General features: G+C 40.4%; 1 protein-coding gene across 3 annotated transcripts in view; it reads left to right on the top strand.

Annotated features, from left to right (window-relative positions):
• Window positions 1–21,876, top strand: part of LOC118377153 (lysine-specific demethylase phf2) — a 189,690-nt gene that overhangs the window by 143,128 nt on the left and 24,686 nt on the right. For all 3 annotated transcript variants that reach the window (XM_052509583.1, XM_052509582.1, XM_052509584.1), the window contains exons 14-16: window positions 5,976–6,094; window positions 11,743–11,906; window positions 13,045–13,112. In XM_052509583.1, coding sequence (XP_052365543.1) covers window positions 5,976–6,094; window positions 11,743–11,906; window positions 13,045–13,112 — 351 coding nt within the window. The remainder of the gene's footprint in view (window positions 1–5,975; window positions 6,095–11,742; window positions 11,907–13,044; window positions 13,113–21,876) is intronic.

Below are 21,876 nucleotides of genomic sequence, written 5' to 3'. Positions count from 1 at the left end.
AGAACAGTTTCAGTTGGGTAAGGTACAGAACAGTTTCAGTTGGGTAAGGTACAGAACAGTTTCAGTTGGGGTAAGGTACAGAACAGTTTCAGTTGGGTAAGGTACAGAACAGTTTCAGTTGGGTAAGGTACAGAACAGTTTCAGTTGGGTAAGGTACAGAACAGTTTCAGTTGGGTAAGGTACAGAACAGTTTCAGAACAGTTGGGTAAGGTACAGAACAGTTTCAGTTGGGTAAGGTTTCAGTTGGGTACAGAACAGTTTCACAGTTTCAGTTGGGTAAGGTACAGAACAGTTTCAGTTGGGTAAGGTACAGAACAGTTTCAGTTGGGTAAGGTACAGAACAGTTTCAGTTGGGTAAGGTACAGAACAGTTTCAGTTGGGTAAGGTACAGAACAGTTTCAGTTGGGTAAGGTACAGAACAGTTTCAGTTGGGTAAGGTACAGAACAGTTTCAGTTGGGTAAGGTACAGAACAGTTTCAGTTGGGTAAGGTACAGAACAGTTTCAGTTGGGTAAGGTACAGAACAGTTTCAGTTGGGTAAGAACAGTTTCACAGAACAGTTTCAGTTGGGTAAGGTACAGTACAGTTTCAGTTAAGGTACAGGGTAGTTGGGTAAGGTACAGAACAGTTTCAGTTGGGTAAGGTACAGTTTCAGAACAGTTTCAGTTGGGTAAGGTACAGAACAGTTTCAGTTGGGTAAGGTACAGTGGTTGGGTAAGGTACAGAACAGTTTCAGTTGGGTAAGGTACAGAACAGTTTCAGTTGGGTAAGGTACAGAACAGTTTCAGTTGGGTAAGGTACAGAACAGTTTCAGTTGGGTAAGGTACAGAACAGTTTCAGTTGGGTAAGGTACAGAACAGTTTCAGTTGGGTAAGGTACAGAACAGTTTCAGTTGGGAACAGTTTCAGTTGGGTACAGTACAGTTTCAGTTGGGTAAGGTACAGAACAGTTTCAGTTGGGTAAGGTACAGAACAGTTTCAGTTGGGTAAGGTACAGTTGGGGTAAGGTACAGAACAGTTTCAGTTGGGTAAGGTACAGGTTTCAGTTGGGTAGGTACAGTTTCAGTTGGGTAAGGTACAGAACAGTTTCAGTTGGGTAAGGTACAGAACAGTTTCAGTTGGGTAAGGTACAGAACAGTTTCAGTTGGGTAAGGTACAGAACAGTTTCAGTTTCAGTTGGGTAAGGTACAGAACAGTTTCAGTTGGGTAAGGTACAGAACAGTTTCAGTTGGGTAAGGTACAGAACAGTTTCAGTTGGGTAAGGTACAGAACAGTTTCAGTTGGGTAACAGGTACAGAACAGTTTCAGTTGGGTAAGGTACAGAACAGTTTCAGTTGGGTAAGGTACAGAACAGTTTCAGTTGGGTAAGGTACAGAACAGTTTCAGTTGGGTAAGGTACAGAACAGTTTCAGTTGGGTAAGGTACAGAACAGTTTCAGTTGGGTAAGGTACAGAACAGTTTCAGTTGGGTAAGGTACAGTACAGTTTCAGTTGGGTAAGGTACAGAACAGTTTCAGTTGGGTAAGGTACAGAACAGTTTCAGTTGGGTAAGGTACAGTACAGTTTCAGTTGGGTAAGGTACAGAACAGTTTCAGTTGGGTAAGGTACAGTTGGGTAAGGTACAGAACAGTTTCAGTTGGGTAAGGTACAGAAGTTTCAGTTTCAGTTGGGTAAGGTACAGAACAGTTTCAGTTGGGTAAGGTACAGAACAGTTTCAGTTGGGTAAGGTACAGAACAGTTTCAGTTGGGTAAGGTACAGTACAGTTTCAGTTGGGTAAGGTACAGAACAGTTTCAGTTGGGTAAGGTACAGAACAGTTTCAGTTGGGTAAGGTACAGAACAGTTTCAGTTGGGTAAGGAACACAGTTTCAGTTGGGTAAGGTACAGAACAGTTTCAGTTGGGTAAGGTACAGTACAGTTTCAGTTGGGTAAGGTACAGAACAGTTTCAGTTGGGTAAGGTACAGAACAGTTTCAGTTGGGTAAGGTACAGTACAGTTTCAGTTGGGTAAGGTACAGAACAGTTTCAGTTGGGTAAGGGTAAGGTACAGTACAGTTTCAGTTGGGTAAGGGTAAGGTACAGAACAGTTTCAGTTGGGTAAGGTTTCAGTTGGGTAAGGTACAGAACAGTTTCAGTTGGGTAAGGTACAGTACAGTTTCAGTTGGGTAAGGTACAGTCAGTTGGGTAAGGTACAGAACAGTTTCAGTTGGGTAAGGTACAGAACAGTTTCAGTTGGGTAAGGTACAGAACAGTTTCAGTTGGGTAAGGTACAGAACAGTTTCAGTTGGGTAAGGTACAGAACAGTTTCAGTTGGGTAAGGTACAGAACAGTTTCAGTTTTCAGTTGGTAAGGTACAGAACAGTTTCAGTTGGGTAAGGTACAGAAGTTGGGTAAGGTACAGTACAGTTTCAGTTGGGTAAGGTTTCACAGAACAGTTTCAGTTGGGTAAGGTTTCACAGAACAGTTTCAGTTGGTAAGGTACAGAACAGTTTCAGTTGGGTAAGGTACAGTACAGTTTCAGTTGGGTAAGGTACAGAACAGTTTCAGTTGGGTAAGGTACAGAACAGTTTCAGTTGGGTAAGGTACAGTACAGTTTCAGTTGGGTAAGGTACAGAACAGTTTCAGTTGGGTAAGGTACAGAACAGTTTCAGTTGGGTAAGGTACAGAACAGTTTGGGTAAGGTACAGTTGGGTAAGGTACAGTACAGTTTCAGTTGGGTAAGGTACAGAACAGTTTCAGTTGGGTAAGGTACAGAACAGTTTCAGTTGGGTAAGGTACAGTACAGTTTCAGTTGGGTAAGGTACAGAACAGTTTCAGTTGGGTAAGGTACAGAACAGTTTCAGTTGGGTAAGGTACAGTACAGTTTCAGTTGGGTAAGGTACAGAACAGTTTCAGTTGGGTAAGGTACAGAACAGTTTCAGTTGGGTAAGAACAGTTTCAGTTGGGTAAGGTACAGAACAGTTTCAGTTGGGTAAGGTACAGAACAGTTTCAGTTGGGTAAGGTACAGAACAGTTTCAGTTGGGTAAGGTACAGAACAGTTTCAGTTGGGTAAGGTACAGAACAGTTTCAGTTGGGTAAGGTACAGAACAGTTTCAGTTGGGTAAGGTACAGAACAGTTTCAGTTGGGTAAGGTACAGAACAGTTTCAGTTGGGTAAGGTACAGAACAGTTTCAGTTGGGTAAGGTACAGAACAGTTTCAGTTGGGTAAGGTACAGTACAGTTTCAGTTGGGTAAGGTACAGAACAGTTTCAGGGTAAGGTACAGAACAGTTTCAGTTGGGTAAGGTACAGAACAGTTTCAGTTGGGTAAGGTACAGTTTCAGTTGGGTAAGGTACAGTACAGTTTCAGTTGGGTAAGGTACAGAACAGTTTCAGTTGGGTAAGGTACAGAACAGTTTCAGTTGGGTAAGGTACAGAACAGTTTCAGTTGGGTAAGGTACAGAACAGTTTCAGTTGGGTAAGGTACAGAACAGTTTCAGTTGGGTAAGGTACAGAACAGTTTCAGTTGGGTAAGGTACAGTACAGTTTCAGTTGGGTAACAGGTTTCAGAACAGTTTCAGTTGGGTAAGGTACAGAACAGTTTCAGTTGGGTAAGGTACAGTACAGTTTCAGTTGGGTAAGGTACAGAACAGTTTCAGTTGGGTAAGGTACAGAACAGTTTCAGTTGGGTAAGGTACAGAACAGTTGGGTAAGGTACAGTAACAGTTTCAGGTACAGAAGGTAAGGTACAGAACAGTTTCAGTTGGGTAAGGTACAGAACAGTTTCAGTTGGGTAAGGTACAGAACAGTTTCAGTTGGGTAAGGTACAGAACACAGTTTCAGTTGGGTAAGGTACAGAACAGTTTCAGGGGTAAGGTACAGTTTCAGTTGGGTAAGGTACAGTTTCAGCAGTGGGGTAAGGTACAGAACAGTTTCAGTTGGGTAAGGTACAGAACAGTTTCAGTTGGGTAAGGTACAGTACAGTTTCAGTTGGGTAAGGTACAGAACAGTTTCAGTTGGGTAAGGTACAGAACAGTTTCAGTTGGGTAAGGTACAGAACAGTTTCAGTTGGGTAAGGTACAGAACAGTTTCAGTTGGGTAAGGTACAGAACAGTTTCAGTTGGGTAAGAACAGGTACAGAACAGTTTCAGTTGGGTAAGGTACAGACAGTTTCAGTTGGGTAAGGTACAGTTGGGTAAGGTACAGAACAGTTTCAGTTGGGTAAGGTACAGAACAGTTTCAGTTGGGTAAGGTACAGAACAGTTTCAGTTGGGTAAGGTACAGAACACAGTTTCAGTTGGGTAAGGTAGTTGGGTAAGGTACAGAACAGTTTCAGTTGGGTAAGGTACAGAACAGTAGTTGGGTAAGGTACAGAACAGTTTCAGTTGGGTAAGGTACAGAAGTTTCAGTTTCAGTTGGGTAAGGTACAGAACAGTTTCAGTTGGGTAAGGTACAGTTTCAGTTGGGTAAGGTACAGTACAGTTTCAGTAAGGTACAGAACAGTTTCAGTTGGGTAAGGTACAGAACAGTTTCAGTTGGGTAAGGTACAGTAGTTGGGTAAGGTACAGAAGTTTCAGGGGTAAGGTACAGAACAGTTTCAGTTGGGTAAGGTACAGAACAGTTTCAGTTGGGTAAGGTACAGAACAGTTTCAGTTGGGTAAGGTACAGAACAGTTTCAGTTGGGTAAGGTACAGAACAGTTTTCAGTTGGGTAAGGTACAGAACAGTTTCAGTTGGGTAAGGTACAGTACAGTTTCAGTTGGGTACAGAACAGTTTCAGTTGGGTAAGGTACAGGTTTCAGTTGGGTAAGGTACAGAACAGTTTCAGTTGGGTAAGGTACAGAACAGTTTCAGTTGGGTAAGGTACAGTTTCAGTTTCAGTTTCAGTTGGGTAAGGGTACAGAACAGTTTCAGTTGGGTAAGGTACAGTACAGTTTCAGTTGGGTAAGGTACAGTACAGTTTCAGTTGGGTAAGGTACAGAACAGTTTCAGTTGGGTAAGGTACAGAACAGTTTCAGTTGGGTAAGGTACAGAACAGTTTCAGATGCCAATGAGCGTTCACATGGTGTTCTGGAATGTATAGATAACTCTTTTTTTGTAACATATCTTCAAAAAGTTTAACATTTGTGTCAAGTTGGCTGCATGTCCTTTGGCTGGTGGACCATTCTTGTTACACACGGGAAACTTTTGAGCGTTAAAAATCCCAGCAGGGTTGCAGTTCTAGACACAAACCGATGCACCTGGCACCTACTAGCATAACCTGTTCAGAGGCACTTAAATATTGTCTTGCCCATTCTCCCTCTGAATGGCACACACATACGCAATCCATGTCTCAACTGTTTCAAGGCTTAAAAATCCTTCTTTAACCCCGTCTCCTCCCCTTCATCTACACTGATTGAAGTGGATTTAACAGGTGACATCAATAAGGAATCATAGATTTCACCTGGATTCACCTGGTCGGTCTGTCATGGAAAGAGCAGGTGTTCCTAATGTTTAGCACACTCAGTGTATGCTAAGGTCATCACAGACCAGAAAACATATATACCAAGGTCATCTCAGAGTAGATCGATACTCATCGGGGTCATCTCATCAAGGTTATCTCATCGGGGAAGGTCATATAATCAGGGTTATCTCATCAGGGTCATATAATCAGGGTTATCTCATCAGGGTCATCTCATCAGGGTCATCTCACAGTAGATCATCTTCATCAGCCTTACCAGGATCAACACTGGGGCTGAGCCCAAATATTCCAATCATTCAGATTTGATTCCGTTTACTCTGATTTGATTAACCTTTTTGCTGATTTGAGTATTCGGTATATTATTTTAGCAGGCCTCAAATATATACAACAGGAAATGTTGTAATGCTTTAATTGTATGGTCCTGTTAAATTGTTCTACACCCGGTTCTACACCCGGTTCTACACCCTGTTCTACACCTTGTTGTCTGTCCTTCTGCCAGTGTATGACATAAAGTGATCTTTGTTGTTCATGTCCATTACAGAACAGTAAACCAGATTCCTTATTGAAGATGGAAACTGAAGTGCACAAGTTTGAGAGAACGCCACTGTCGGGCAACAAAGACAAGTTTGCCTTTTCAATGACACACAAGAAGTTACTAGGGTAAGCACTGTATACTGGAGCAATGTGGCTCTCACCTGTGTGTGTGTGTGTGTGTGTGTGTGTGTGTGTGTGTGTGTGTGTGTGTGTGTGTGTGTGTGTGTGTGTGTGTGTGTGTGTGTGTGTGTGTGTGTGTGTGTGTGTGTGTGTGTGTGTGTGTGTGTGTGTGTGTGTGTGTGTGTGAGATGCATCTGTCCTTGGAGAGAGTGAGACCTATCCATTGTTAAGGTGAATTCACATCCTTACAATCCTGTTAAGTGTTTTACTCAAAATGGCAGATTATAAACACAGTGGTGTTATAGTAACATGCTATATATGACATCAGCTTAATAAACACAGTGGTGTTATAGTAACATGCTATATATGACATCAGAGCTTAATAAACACTCTGGTGTTATAGTAACATGCTATATATGACATCAGAGCTTAATAAACACAGTGGTGTTATAGTAACATGCTATATATGACATCAGAGCTTAATAAACACAGTGGTGTTATAGTAACATGCTATATATGACATCAGAGCTTAATAAACACTCTGGTGTTATAGTAACATGCTATATATGACATCAGAGCTTAATAAACACAGTGGTGTTATAGTAACATGCTATATATGACATCAGAGCTTAATAAACACAGTGGTGTTATAGTAACATGCTATATATGACATCAGAGCTTAATAAACACAGTGGTGTTATAGTAACATGCTATATATGACATCAGAGCTTAATAAACACAGTGGTGTTATAGTAACATGCTATATATGACATCAGAGCTTAATAAACACTCTGGTGTTATAGTAACATGCTATATATATGACATCAGAGCTTAATAAACACAGTGGTGTTATAGTAACATGCTATATATGACATCAGAGCTTAATAAACACAGTGGTGTTATAGTAACATGCTATATATGACATCAGAGCTTAATAAACACAGTGGTGTTATAGTAACATGCTATATATGACATCAGAGCTTAATAAACACAGTGGTGTTATAGTAACATGCTATATATGACATCAGAGCTTAATAAACACAGTGGTGCTATAGTAACATGCTATATATGACATCAGAGCTTAATAAACACAGTGGTGTTATAGTAACATGCTATATATGACATCAGAGCTTAATAAACAAGGTGGTGTTATAGTAACATGCTATATATGACATCAGAGCTTAATAAACACAGTGGTGTTATAGTAACATGCTATATATGACATCAGAGCTTAATAAACACAGTGGTGTTATAGTAACATGCTATATATGACATCAGAGCTTAATAAACACAGTGGTGTTATAGTAACATGCTATATATGACATCAGAGCTTAATAAACACTCTGGTGTTATAGTAACATGCTATATATGACATCAGAGCTTAATAAACACGGTGGTGTTATAGTAACATGCTATATATGACATCAGAGCTTAATAAACACAGTGGTGTTATAGTAACATGCTATATATGACATCAGCTTAATAAACACAGTGGTGTTATAGTAACATGCTATATATGACATCAGCTTAATAAACACAGTGGTGTTATAGTAACATGCTATATATGACATCAGAGCTTAATAAACACAGTGGTGTTATAGTAACATGCTATATATGACATCAGAGCTTAATAAACACAGTGGTGTTATAGTAACATGCTATATATGACATCAGAGCTTAATAAACACAGTGGTGTTATAGTAACATGCTATATATGACATCAGCTTAATAAACACAGTGGTGTTATAGTAACATGCTATATATGACATCAGAGCTTAATAAACACAGTGGTGTTATAGTAACATGCTATATATGACATCAGAGCTTAATAAACACAGTGGTGTTATAGTAACATGCTATATATGACATCAGAGCTTAATAAACACAGTGGTGTTATAGTAACATGCTATATATGACATCAGAGCTTAATAAACACAGTGGTGTTATAGTAACATGCTATATATGACATCAGAGCTTAATAAACACAGTGGTGTTATAGTAACATGCTATATATGACATCAGAGCTTAATAAACACAGTGGTGTTATAGTAACATGCTATATATGACATCAGAGCTTAATAAACACAGTGGTGTTATAGTAACATGCTATATATGACATCAGCTTAATAAACACAGTGGTGTTATAGTAACATGCTATATATGACATCAGAGCTTAATAAACACAGTGGTGTTATAGTAACATGCTATATATGACATCAGAGCTTAATAAACACAGTGGTGTTATAGTAACATGCTATATATGACATCAGAGCTTAATAAACACAGTGGTGTTATAGTAACATGCTATATATGACATCAGAGCTTAATAAACACAGTGGTGTTATAGTAACATGCTATATATGACATCAGCTTAATAAACACAGTGGTGTTATAGTAACATGCTATATATGACATCAGAGCTTAATAAACACAGTGGTGTTATAGTAACATGCTATATATGACATCAGAGCTTAATAAACACAGTGGTGTTATAGTAACATGCTATATATGACATCAGAGCTTAATAAACACAGTGGTGTTATAGTAACATGCTATATATGACATCAGAGCTTAATAAACACAGTGGTGTTATAGTAACATGCTATATATGACATCAGAGCTTAATAAACACAGTGGTGTTATAGTAACATGCTATATATGACATCAGAGCTTAATAAACACAGTGGTGTTATAGTAACATGCTATATATGACATCAGAGCTTAATAAACACAGTGGTGTTATAATAACATGCTATATATGACATCAGAGCTTAATAAACACAGTGGTGTTATAGTAACATGCTATATATGACATCAGAGCTTAATAAACACTCTGGTGTTATAGTAACATGCTATATATATGATATCAGAGCTTAATAAACACAGTGGTGTTATAGTAACATGCTATATATGACATCAGAGCTTAATAAACACAGTGGTGTTATAGTAACATGCTATATATGACATCAGAGCTTAGTAAACACAGTGGTGTTATAGTAACATGCTATATATGACATCAGAGCTTAATAAACACAGTGGTGTTATAGTAACATGCTATATATGACATCAGAGCTTAGTAAACACAGTGGTGTTATAGTAACATGCTATATATGACATCAGCTTAATAAACACAGTGGTGTTATAGTAACATGCTATATATGACATCAGAGCTTAATAAACACAGTGGTGTTATAGTAACATGCTATATATGACATCAGAGCTTAGTAAACACAGTGGTGTTATAGTAACATGCTATATATGACATCAGAGCTTAATAAACACAGTGGTGTTATAGTAACATGCTATATATGACATCAGAGCTTAGTAAACACAGTGGTGTTATAGTAACATGCTATATATGACATCAGAGCTTAATAAACACAGTGGTGTTATAGTAACATGCTATATATGACATCAGAGCTTAATAAACACAGTGAGACCCTTCTCTGAGTCATAAAGAACCTTCTAGTGGAGATCCTTCTCTGAGTTGTAAATAACCTTCTAGTTCTGATTCATAGAATATATTCTAGTTGGAGACTGTTCTCTGAGTCATAAAGCACCTTCTTGTTGGAGACTCTTCACTGTCAGGAAGCCCCTTCTAGTTGGAGACTCTTCTCATGATTCATAAAGCATCTTCTATTAGGTGACTGTTCTAAGTCATACAGCATCTTCTAGTTTGAGACCCTTTTCTGAGTCATAAAGAACCTTCTAGTTGGAGACTTCTGATTCATAAAGCATCTTCTAGTAGGAGACTGCTCTGATTCATAACGCACCTTCTAGTTGGAGACTCTTCTGATTCATAACGCACCTTCTAGTTGGAGACTCTTCTGATTCATAACGCACCTTCTAGTTGGAGACTCTTCTGATTCATAAAGCACCTTCTAGTAGGAGACTGCTCTCTGACTCATAAAGAACCTTCTAGTTGAAGAAGTCATAAAGCACCTTCTAGTTGAAGAAGTCATAAAGCACCTTCTAGTAGGAGACTGTTCTCTGAGTCATAAAGCACCTTCTAGTAGGAGACTCTTCTCTGAGTCATAAAGAACCTTCTAGTTGAAGAAGTCATAAAGCACCTTCTAGTTGAAGAAGTCATAAAGCACCTTCTAGTAGGAGACTGTTCTCTGAGTCATAAAGCACCTTCTAGTAGGAGACTCTTCTCTGAGTCATAAAGCACCTTCTTGATGAAGACTGTTCTCTGAGTCATAAAGCACCTTCTTGATGAAGACTCTTCTCTGAGTCATAAGGCACCTTCTAGTAGGAGACTGTTCTCTGAGTCATAAAGCACCTTCTAGTAGGAGACTGTTATCTGAGTCATAAAGAACCTTCTTGATGAAGACTCTTCTCTGAGTCATAAAGAACCTTCTTGATGAAGACTCTTCTCTGAGTCATAAAGCACCTTCTAGTAGGAGACTGTTCTCTGAGTCATAAAGAACCTTCTTGATGAAGACTCTTCTCTTAGTCATAAAGCACCTTCTAGTAGGAGACTGTTCTCTGAGTCATAAAGAACCTTCTTGATGAAGACTCTTCTCTTAGTCATAAAGCACCTTCTAGTAGGAGACTGTTCTCTGAGTCATAAACACATTCTTGATGAAGACTCTTCTCTGAGTCATAAAGCACATTCTAGTAGGAGACTGTTCTCTGAGTCATAAAGCACATTCTAGTAGGAGACTGTTCTCTGAGTCATAAAGCACCTTCTAGTAGGAGACTGTTCTCTGAATCATAAAGCACCTTCTAGTAGGAGACTGTTCTCTGAGTCATAAAGCACCTTCTAGTAGGAGACTGTTCTCTGAGTCATAAAGCACATTCTAGTAGGAGACTGTTCTCTGAGTCATAAAGCACCTTCTAGTAGGAGACTGTTCTCTGAGTCATAAAGCACCTTCTAGTAGGAGACTCTTCTCTGAGTCATAAAGCACCTTCTTGATGAAGACTGTTCTCTGAGTCATAAAGCACATTCCAGTCGGAGAATCTTCATTCATAATGCATCTTCTAGTAGGAGACTGTTATCTGAGTCATAAAGCACCTTCTAGTAGGAGACTGTTATCTGAGTCATAAAGCACCTTCTAGTAGGAGACTGTTCTCTGAGTCATAAAGAACCTTCTTGATGAAGACTCTTCTCTGAGTCATAAAGCACCTTCTAGTTGAAGAAGTCATAAAGCACATTCTTGATGAAGACTGTTCTCTGAGTCATAAAGCACATTCCAGTCGGAGAATCTTCATTCATAAAGCACCTTCTAGTAGGAGACTGCTCTGTGTCGTAAAGTATTTTTCCAATTGTAGACACGAGTGTGTCTGTCTGCTCACTCAAACCCTTGTCATTTTCTTGTCTTATGTTGCACCTTCTCCACATTTTCCAGGAATATTCTTTTGATGTTACTAAGTGTATCCAGAGTATTTTCAGATTTCGTTATAAACGAATGTGGAGAAAAGTACAGTAAATGTAAAATGCACATAAAATCCACAGTGTAGTGTTTTGTATTCAGCCTTGGGCCATTGAATAGTTGTGTCCTCAACTTTGGTCTAATCATTTTCCCATTATCTTGAAACTGTTCCCTTTCAATTGCTTCCATGGTTATGCTTTTCATATTTATTCTGGAAGGAAATGTTCAAGTTCCCACCAGTGTAAAGGGTTAATCTGTGTATGTTTCTCTCTCTCTCAGTTCTAAGCTGAAGCCCCAGACTAACTCCAGTGTGTTCAGCTCGTTACAAAACCTAAAAGAGGACAAGGCCAAGCCGGTGAGAGACGAGTACGAGTACGTGTCAGACGAAGGAGAGCTGAAGATTGATGAGTTCCCCATCAGGAGGAAAAAGAGAGACTTATCCTGTGAGTTTTCTGTTTGAAAGTAAATATGACCGTCAGGTAAAATGCCCCACAATTGGCAGCTCAGTGGCTCCAAATACTGCGAATGTTGGCAATTGTTTACCTGAGTCCCCTGGAACATTACCTCAGGACTTGGTGACACACTACCCCCTATTGTTTACCACCTGTCCCTGGTCAATCTAGTCCTAGCGAATATCTACTTTCTATTTGAAAGTCAATACTTCCTTCAGGTAGAATTTACTACGATTGGGCAGCTAAAATGCGCCAAGTTATGCTAATTTATATATTGGCAAAAGATTATATCACACCACTACATATTTCAGCCAAGAAAAGCTATATCAGTTTCTAGCTTTGTATTACATACTTTTTCCACATTTTGTTACTTTACAGCCTTATTTCAAAAACAATTCCTCAGCAATCTACACACAATACCCCATAATGACAAAGCGAAAACAGAAATACCTTATTTACATAAGTATTCAGAGCTTTTGCTATGAGACTCAAAATTGAGCTCAGGTGCATCCTGTTTCCATTGATCCTCCTTCACACAGCCAAGACAACACAGGGGTGGCTTCGGGACAAGTCTCTGAATGTCCTTGGTCCTTGAGTGGCCCAGCCAGAGCCTGGACTTGAACCCGATCTTACATCTCTGGAGAGACTTGAAAATAACTTTGCAGCGACGCTCCCCATCCAACCTGACAGAGCTTGAGAGGATCTCCACAGAAGAATGGGAGAAACTCCCCAAATACAGGTGTGCCAAGCTTGTATGGTCATACCCAAGAAGTCTCAAGTCTGTAATCACTGCCAAAGGTGCTTCAACAAAGTACTGAGTAAAGGGTCTGAATACTTATGTAAATTAGATATTTCAGTTCTCATTTAAATTAGAAAACAGTTGAATCCATTTTAGAATAAGGCTGTAACGTAACAAAATGTGGAAAAAGTCAAGGGGTCTGAATACTTTCCAAAGGCACTGTATGTATTTCTTTGTCACAATACTGCAGTAAATACATCTATTAAAGTTCACCTTAGGTTTATTGAGATTGTGAAAGAGTAGTCCTGACTTCTGATTGGCAAGTTGTTGATTTGACACTCTCTTGTGATTGGATAGTTGTTGATTGACTCTCTCTTCTCTCCCTGCCAGTCCTGTCAAACATCAAAGAAGCAATCCAGCCATCCAAGAAGCCAAAGCTCATCCCCTCTGATGTCAAGGTATGTAAGCTCCTCTCCCAAGGTATGACCTATACTCAAAGTAAAGACCAGTAATAGAATGTCTAACATTCTGTTCACTCAGACCCTTTTCACACTAAATCAAATCAAATAAAATGTTATTGGTCACATACACATATTTAGCAGATGTTATTGCAGGTTTAGCAAAATGCAGTAATACCTAACAATTCACAACAATACACACAGCTAAAAGTAAAATAATGGAATTAAGAAATATATACATATTAAGACGAGCAATGTCGGAGTGGCATTGACTAGAATACAGTATATACATATGAGATGAGTAAAGCAGTATGTAAACATTATTAAAGTTACCAGTGTTCCATTATTAAAGTGACTAGTTAGTAAATACAGTAGAATACAGTATATGCTGGACATATGGGATGAGTAAAGCAGTATGTAAACATTATTAAAGTGACCAGTGTTCCATTATTAAAGTGACCAGTGATTCCATTATTAAAGTGACCAGTGATTCCATTATTAAAGTGGCCAGTGATTCCATGTCTATGTACACAGGGCAGCAGCCTCTATGGTTCAGGGTTGAGTAACCGGGTGGAAGCCGGCTAGTGATGGCTATTTAACAGTCTGATAGCCTTGACATAGAAGCTGTTTTTCAGTCTCTCGGTTCCAGCTTTGATGCACCTGTACTGACCTCGCCTTCTGGATGATAGCGGGGTGAACAGGCAGTGGTTATTAAAGAGGCTGGAGTTGAGTCAGTGTAGAAGCTGTTTTTCAGTCTCTCGGTTCCAGCTTTGATGCACCTGTACTGACCTCACCTTCTGCATGCTGTCCCGTCGGTTTCTGTACAGCACTTTGAGATATCAGCTGATGTAAGAATGGCTATATAAATTCATTTCATTTGATTTATTGGGATGAAAAGGCCGACAGGATACTCTAAATTGTGCAAAAGTTTGGATTTTAGGGGCCGATCCAAATTTCTTCAGCCTCCTGAGGTTGAAGAGGTGTTATTGTGCCTTTTTCACCACACTGTCTGTGTGGGTGGACCATTTCAGTTGGTCAGTGATGTGTACACAGAGGAACTTGAAGCTTTCCACCTTTTCCACTGCTGTCCTGTCGATGTGAATAGGGGCGTGCTCAGTCTGCTGTTTCCTAAAGTCCACGATCAGCTCCTTCGTCTTCTTGACGTTGAAAGGGATGTTATTTTCTTGGCACCACTTGGCCCTCACCTCCTCCTCCCTCGTCATTGTTGGTGATCAGGCCCACTACTGTTTTGTCATCTGTAAACTTTATGATTGAGTTGGAGGCGTGCATGGCCACGCAGTCATGGGTGAACAGGGAGTACAGGAGGGGCGGCCCGCCAGGGGTTCAGACCCAGGGCTCCGAGCTTAATGATGAGCCTGGAGGGGCGGCCCGCCAGGGGTTCAGACCCAGGGCTCCGAGCTTAATGATGAGCCTGGAGGGGCGGCCCGCCAGGGGTTCAGACCCAGGGCTCCGAGCTTAATGATGAGCCTGGAGGGGCGGCCCGCCAGGGGTTCAGACCCAGGGCTCCGAGCTTAATGATGAGCCTGGAGGGGCGGCCCGCCAGGGGTTCAGACCCAGGGCTCCGAGCTTAATGATGAGCTTGGAGGGGCGGCCCGCCAGGGGCTCAGACCCAGGGCTCCGAGCTTAATGATGAGCCTGGAGGGGCGGCCCGCCAGGGGTTCAGACCCAGGGCTCCGAGCTTAATGATGAGCCTGGAGGGGCGGCCCGCCAGGGGTTCAGACCCAGGGCTCCGAGCTTAATGATGAGCTTGGAGGGTACTATGGTGTTGAAGGCTGATGTGTAGCAGCTGTTACGTCCCCCAGTTTCTGTGTTGTTGTGGGTTTCTTACATAGGTATTCCTCTTGTCCAGATGGGATAGGACGGTGTGTAGTGTGATGGCGATTGCATTGTCTGTGGATATATTTGGGCGGAATGTAAATTGAAGTGAGTCTAGGATGTCAGGTAAGGTGAAGGTGATATGATCCTTGACTTGTCTCTCAAAGAACTTCATGATGACAGAAGTGAGTGCTAGTTCATTTAGTTCAGTTACCTTAGTTTTCTTGGGTACAGGAACAATGGTGGACATCTTGAAGCAAGTGAGGACATCAGACTGGGAGAGATTGAATATTTCTCTAAACACACCAGCCAGCTGGTCTGCACATGCTCTGAGGACGCGGCTATGTATTTTGCCTGTTTGATTGCCTTACGGAGGGAATAACTACACTGTTTGAATTCAACCATATTCCCAGTCACCTTGCCATGGTTAAATGCGGTGGTTCTCACTTCCAGTTTTGCACGAATGCTGCCATCTATCCTCGGTTCCTGGTTTGGGTAGGTATTAATAGTCACAGTGGGAGCAACATCCCCTAAACACTTCCTGATGAACTCAGTCTTCGTGTCCTTGTATACCTTATTCTCCAAGGCTACCTGTAACATGTCACGTGATCAAAACAATCTTGAAGCATAGATTCCGATTGGTCAGACCAGCGTTGACTAGACCTTAGCATGGGTACCTCCTGTTTGAGTTTCTTCCTATAGGAAGTGAAGAGCAAAATGGAATTGTGATCTGATTTGCCCAAAGGGAGTGCAGGGGAGGGCCTTGTTGGCATCCCGGAAGGCGGAGTAGCAGTGGTCAAGTGTTTTTCCAGCATGAGGACTACAGTCAATGTGTTGATAGAACTTCAGTAGTCAAGTTGGCTTTGTTAAAATCCCCAGATACAAATAATACCGCCTCCACACCCACCCTAATCAATTTCTTTATTCAAATGTAGGAACTGGGTTCTACAGTTTGAACCCCTGCTGTCTCTGGCTCCACAACCACCCTGCCCGGCCATCTACAGTTGAAGTCGGAAGTTTACATACACTTAGGTTGGAGTCATTAAAACGTGTTTTTCAACCACTCCACATATTTCTTGTTAACAAACTATAGTTTTGGCAAGTCGGTTAGGACATCTACTTAATGCATGACACAAGTCATTTTCCCAACAATTGTTTACAGACAGATTATTTCACTTATAACTCATTGTATCACAATTCCAGTGGGTCAGAAGTTTACATACACTAAATTGACTGACCCACTGGGAATGTGACGAAAGAAATAAAAGCTGAAATAAATCAAATAAATGTACTATTATTCTGACATTTCACATTCCTAAAATAAAGTGGTAATCCTAATTGACAGGGAATTTTTTACTAGGATTAAATGTCAGGAATTGTGAAAAACTGAGTTTAAATGTATTTGGCTAAGGTGTATGTAAACTTCCAACTTCAACTGTATGGTTTCCAGTTTGCACAAGTCCAGTGGAGTTCCTTGACTGCTATCGTGTTATCGGCTTGAGTAGGAATATACACGGCTGTGAATATAACCGAAGATAATTCTCTTGGCAGGTAATACGGTCTGCATTTGATTGTGAGGTATTCTAGGTCATGTGAACAAAAGGACTTCCTGTATGTTATCACGCCATGAGTAGTTAATCATGAAACATACACCACCGCCTTTCTTCTTCCTGGAGAGCTCTTTACTCCTGTCTGTGTGATGTACTGAGAACCCAGCTGGCTGTACGGACTCAAACAGTATAGCCAGAGAGAGCCATGACTCTGTGAAACAGAGTATGTTACAATCCCTGATGTCTCTCTGGAAGGAGATCCTCGCCCTGAGCTCGTCTACGTTATTGTCCAGAGACTGAACATTAGATAGTAATACACTTGGAAGGGGTGGATAGTGTGCACGCCTCCTGAGTCGGACTAGAGGTCCACTCCGAATACCTCTTCTCTGCCAGCAGCGTCTTGGAACAGCCTCTGGGATAAGTTCAATTGCACTGGGGGGTAAGAACTAATTATCCAATTCGGAATATGTCGTATTCCTGCTCGTAATGCGGATGAGTTTTCGTCGCACTCAAATCCAAAAGTTATTTCCGGCTGTATGTAATAACACAAAAAATGTTGGCTAATAATGTAAGAAATAACAAACAAAAAAACGAAATACTGCAAAATTGCTTAGGAGCTAGAAGCAGAGCTGCCATGTCTGTCAGCGCCATCTACCACTACTGAGCCGAGCAGAGCAGTGCTGGACTGGCCTGGTTACACATCCACCATAGTGTCTGGAACTGTGCTGGAAAAGACGATGTGAAAGGAACATATCCGAGCCAGCACAGTACGGTTCAGTTCAGGTCAGCAGGATAGTGTTATCAGGTTCACAGTGTTAACAGGTTCATAGTGTTAATATCAGGTTCATAGTGTTAATATCAGGTTCATAGTGTTCATAACAGGTTCGTAGTGTAAATATCAGGTTCATAGTGTTCATAATAGGTTCATAGGGGTGGCTAAAGTGTTGGACTAGTAACCGGAAGGTTGCAAGTTCAAACCCCCGAGCTGACAAGGTACAAATCTGTCGTTCTGCCCCTGAACAGGCAGTTAACCCACTGTTCCTAGGCCATCATTGAAAATAAGAATTTGTTCTTAACTGAGGTAAAATATTTGTTTTTGTTAATATCAGGTTCATAGTGTTCATAACAGGTGCATAGTGTTAATATCAGGCTCATAGTGTTCATATCAGGTTCATAGTGTTCATATCAGGTTCATAGTGTTAACAGGTTCATAGTGTTACAATTAGGTTCATATTGTTAACAGGTTCATAGTGTTAATATCAGGCTCATAGTGTTCATAGTGTTCATATCAGGTTCATAGTGTTAACAGGTTCATAGTGTTATAATTAGGTTCATATTGTTAACAGGTTCATAGTGTTAATATCAGGTTCATAGTATTATCTGGTTCATAGTGTTAATATCAGGTTCATAGTGTTAATATCAGGTTCATAGTGTTATTATCAGGTTCATAGTGTTATTATCAGGTTCATAGTGTTATTATCAGGTTCATAGTGTTCATAACAGGTTCATAGTGTTAATATTAGGTTCATAGTGTTAATATCAGGTTCATAGTGTTCATAACAGGTTCATAGTGTTAATATTAGGTTCATAGTGTTATTATCAGGGTCATAGTGTTATTATCAGGTTCATAGTGTTAATATCAGGTTCATAGTGTTATTATCAGGTTCATAGTGTTAAAACCGGGTTCATAGTGCTAATAGCAGGTTCATAGTGTTAATATCAGGCTCATAGTGTTAATATCAGGGTCATAGTGTTCATTTCAGGTTCACAGTGTTATTATCAGGTTCATAGTGTTAACAGGTTCATAGTGTTAATATCAGGTTCATAGTGTTAACAGGTGCATAGTGTTATAATTAGGTTCATAGTGTTATAATTAGGTTCATAGCGTTAACAGGCTCATAGTGTTAATATCAGGCTCATAGTGTTCATATCAGGTTCATTGTGTTCATATCAGGTTCATTGTGTTCATATCAGGTTCATAGTGTTATAATTAGGTTCATAGTGTTAACAGGTTCATAGTGTTATAATTAGGTTCATATTGTTAACAGGTTCATAAAGTTAATATCAGGTTCATAGTGTTCATATCAGGTTCATAGTGTTCATAACAGGTTCCTAGTGTTCATAACAGCTTCCTAGTGTTAATATCAGGCTCATAGTGTTCATATCAGGTTCATAGTGTTAACAGGTTCATAGTGTTATAATTAGGTTCAGATTGTTAACAGGTTCATAATGTTAATATCAGGTTCATAGTGTTAACATCAGGTTCATAGTTTTAACATCAGGTTCATAGTGTTATTATCAGGTTCATATTGTTAATATCAGGTTCATAGTGTTATTATCAGGTTCATAGTGTTAATATCAGGTTCATAGTGTTCATAACAGGTTCATAGTGTTAATATTAGGTTCATAGTGTTAATATTAGGTTCATAGTGTTAATATTAGGTTCATAGTGTTAATATCGGGTTCATAGTGTTAATATCAGGTTCATAGTGTTAATATCAGGTTCATAGTGTTATTATCAGGTTCATAGTGTTAATATCAGGTTCATAGTGTTCATAACAGGTTAATAGTGTTAATATTAGGTTCATAGTGTTAATATCAGGTTCATAGTGTTAATATTAGGTTCATAGTGTTAATATTAGGTTCATAGTGTTAATATCGGGTTCATAGTGTTAATATCAGGTTCATATTGTTAATATTAGGTTCATAGTGTTAATATTAGGTTCATAGTTTTAATATCAGGTCCATAGTGTTTTCATGTTCATAGTGTTAATATCAGGTTCATAGTGTTAATATCAGGTCCATAGTGTTTTCATGTTCATAGTGTTAATATCATGTTCATAGTGTTAATATCAGGTTTATAGTGTTAATATCAGGTTCATAGTGTTAATATCAGGTCCATAGCGTTATCAGGTTTATTTACATTTACATTTAAGTCATTTAGCAGACGCTCTTATCCAGAGCGACTTACAAATTGATTATAGTGTTAATATCAGGTTCATAGTGTTAATATCAGGTTCATAGTGTTAATATCAGGTCCATAGCGTTATCAGGTTTATAGTGTTAATATCAGGTTCATAGTGTTAATATCAGGTTCATAGTGTTAATATCAGGTCCATAGCGTTATCAGGTTTATAGTGTTAATATCAGGTTCATAGTGTTAATATCAGGTTCATAGTGTTAATATCAGGTCCATAGCGTTATCAGGTTTATAGTGTTAATATCAGGTTCATAGTGTTACCAGGTTCATAGTGTTAATATTAGGTTCATAGTGTTATTATCAGGGTCATAGTGTTAATATCAGGTTCATAGTGTTAATATTAGGTTCATAGTGTTAATATCAGGGTCATAGTGTTAATATCAGGTTCATAGTGTTAATATCAGGTTCATAGTGTTAACAGGTTCATAGTGTTAATATCAGGTCCATAGCGTTATCAGGTTTATAGTGTTAATATCAGGTTCATAGTGTTACCAGGTTCATAGTGTTACCAGGTTCATAGTGTTAACAGGTTAATGTCTAGAGATTCTCTAACATCCAGAAGACTCTGATATCTACAGTTCTACGTCCATTAAGACAACGGCCTAATGACTCTGCTTCCAAGATCCCAACAGTCAGAGGAAAACATTCTGGAATATTTGGTCATTAATGAATTCCGTGTGATCCTCTATGTTGCAATGGAAATCACATGTGTGTGAGTGAAGCGTGTGTGAATCAAAGACAGCGCTGTGCGGCGCCGGGCCAAAGGACACCACACATTGGAGAGAGAGAGAGCAGAGTACCTCTCCCACCCAGAGGCCTCTTTGGCCCCCTGTTCCATGGCTTCCCTCCACCACAGTACAGTACCCCTTGGATATAGAAAATGACAAGGCACGGAAAGAGTGCAAACAGAAGCTCCTCATGGACAATCTAGAGACACTTTGCTGACTGCTACAAAGAATGGGAACGTAATCAACTTAATCTTCCACACAGACCATCCCTGGGCATGGCACACAGCTATAAGAGCACACTACCCCTGTATTGGCGGAGGGTGGAAAATCAGAATAGTGTAAAACGAGAACCCTGAGACAGACACTAGAGGTCGACCAATTAACCGATTAATTAGGGCCGATTTTTAGGGCCGATTTTTCATTGATAATCAGAAATCGGTATTTTTGGACACCGATTTGGCCTGTTTTTATTTTTTTTACACCTTTATTGAATATTTTTTTACACCTTTATTGAATATTTTTGTTAACTAGGCAAACGAGGCCCTAGGAACGGTGGGTTAACTGCCTCGTTTAGGGCAGAACGACAGATTTTTACCTTGTCAGCTCGGGGGATCCAATCTTGCAACCGTACAGTTAACTAGTCCAACGCTCTAACCACCTGCCTTACATTCCACTTTATCTCTATACTGACGTTTAGCTTGTCGGTGTCTGCCCTTCGTACATCAGCTGATATCTCAAAGTGCTATACAGAAACCCTAAACAGCAAGCAATGCAGGTGTTGAAGCACGTTGGCTAGGAAAAACTCCCTAGAAAGGCTAAAACCTAGGAAGAAACCTAGAGAGGAACCAGGCTATGAGGGGAGGCCAGTCCTCTTCTGGCTGTGCCGGGTGGAGATTATAACAGAACATGGCCAAGATGTTCAAATGTTCATAAATGACCAGCATGGTCAAATAAGAGGTCTGGGACAGGTAAGGATTCCATAGCCGCAGGCAGAACAGTTGAAACTAGAGCAGCAGCACGGCCAGGTGGACTGGGGACAGCAAGGAGTCATCATGCCATGTAGTCCTAGGCATGGTCCTAAGGCTCAGGCCCTCCGAGAGAGAGAAAGAAAGAAAGAGAGAATTAGAGAGAGCATACTTAAATTCACACAGGACACCGGATAAGACAGGAGAAGTACTCCAGATATAACAAACTGACCCTAGCCCCCCGACACATTAACTACTGCAGCATAAATACTGGAGGCTGAGACAGGAGGTTACAGGAGACACTGTGGCCCCATCCGATGATACCCCCGGACAGGGCCAAACAGGAAGGATATAACCCCACCCACTTTGCCAAAGCACAATCCCCACACCACTAGAGGGATATCTTCAACCACCAACTTACCATCCTGAAAGAAGGCCGAGTATAGCCCACAAAGATCTCCGCCACGGCACAACCCAAGGGGGGGCAACCCAGACAGGAAGATCACGTCAGTGACTCAACCCACTCTAGTGACGCACCCCTCCCAGGGACGGCATGAGAGATCCCCAGTAAGCCAGTGCCTCAGCCCCTGTAATAGGGTTAGAGGCTGAGAATCCCAGTGGAAAGAGGGGAACCGGCCAGGCAGAGACAGCAAGGGCGGTTCGTTGCTCCAGAGCCTTTCCGTTCACCTTCCCACTCCTGGGCCA

Source organism: Oncorhynchus keta, unplaced genomic scaffold, assembly GCF_023373465.1.
Source record: "Oncorhynchus keta strain PuntledgeMale-10-30-2019 unplaced genomic scaffold, Oket_V2 Un_contig_473_pilon_pilon, whole genome shotgun sequence".
Taxonomy (NCBI): Eukaryota; Metazoa; Chordata; class Actinopteri; order Salmoniformes; family Salmonidae; genus Oncorhynchus; species Oncorhynchus keta.
Note: the sequence above shows the minus strand (reverse complement) of the source record. Positions and strands in the feature narration are given on the sequence as shown.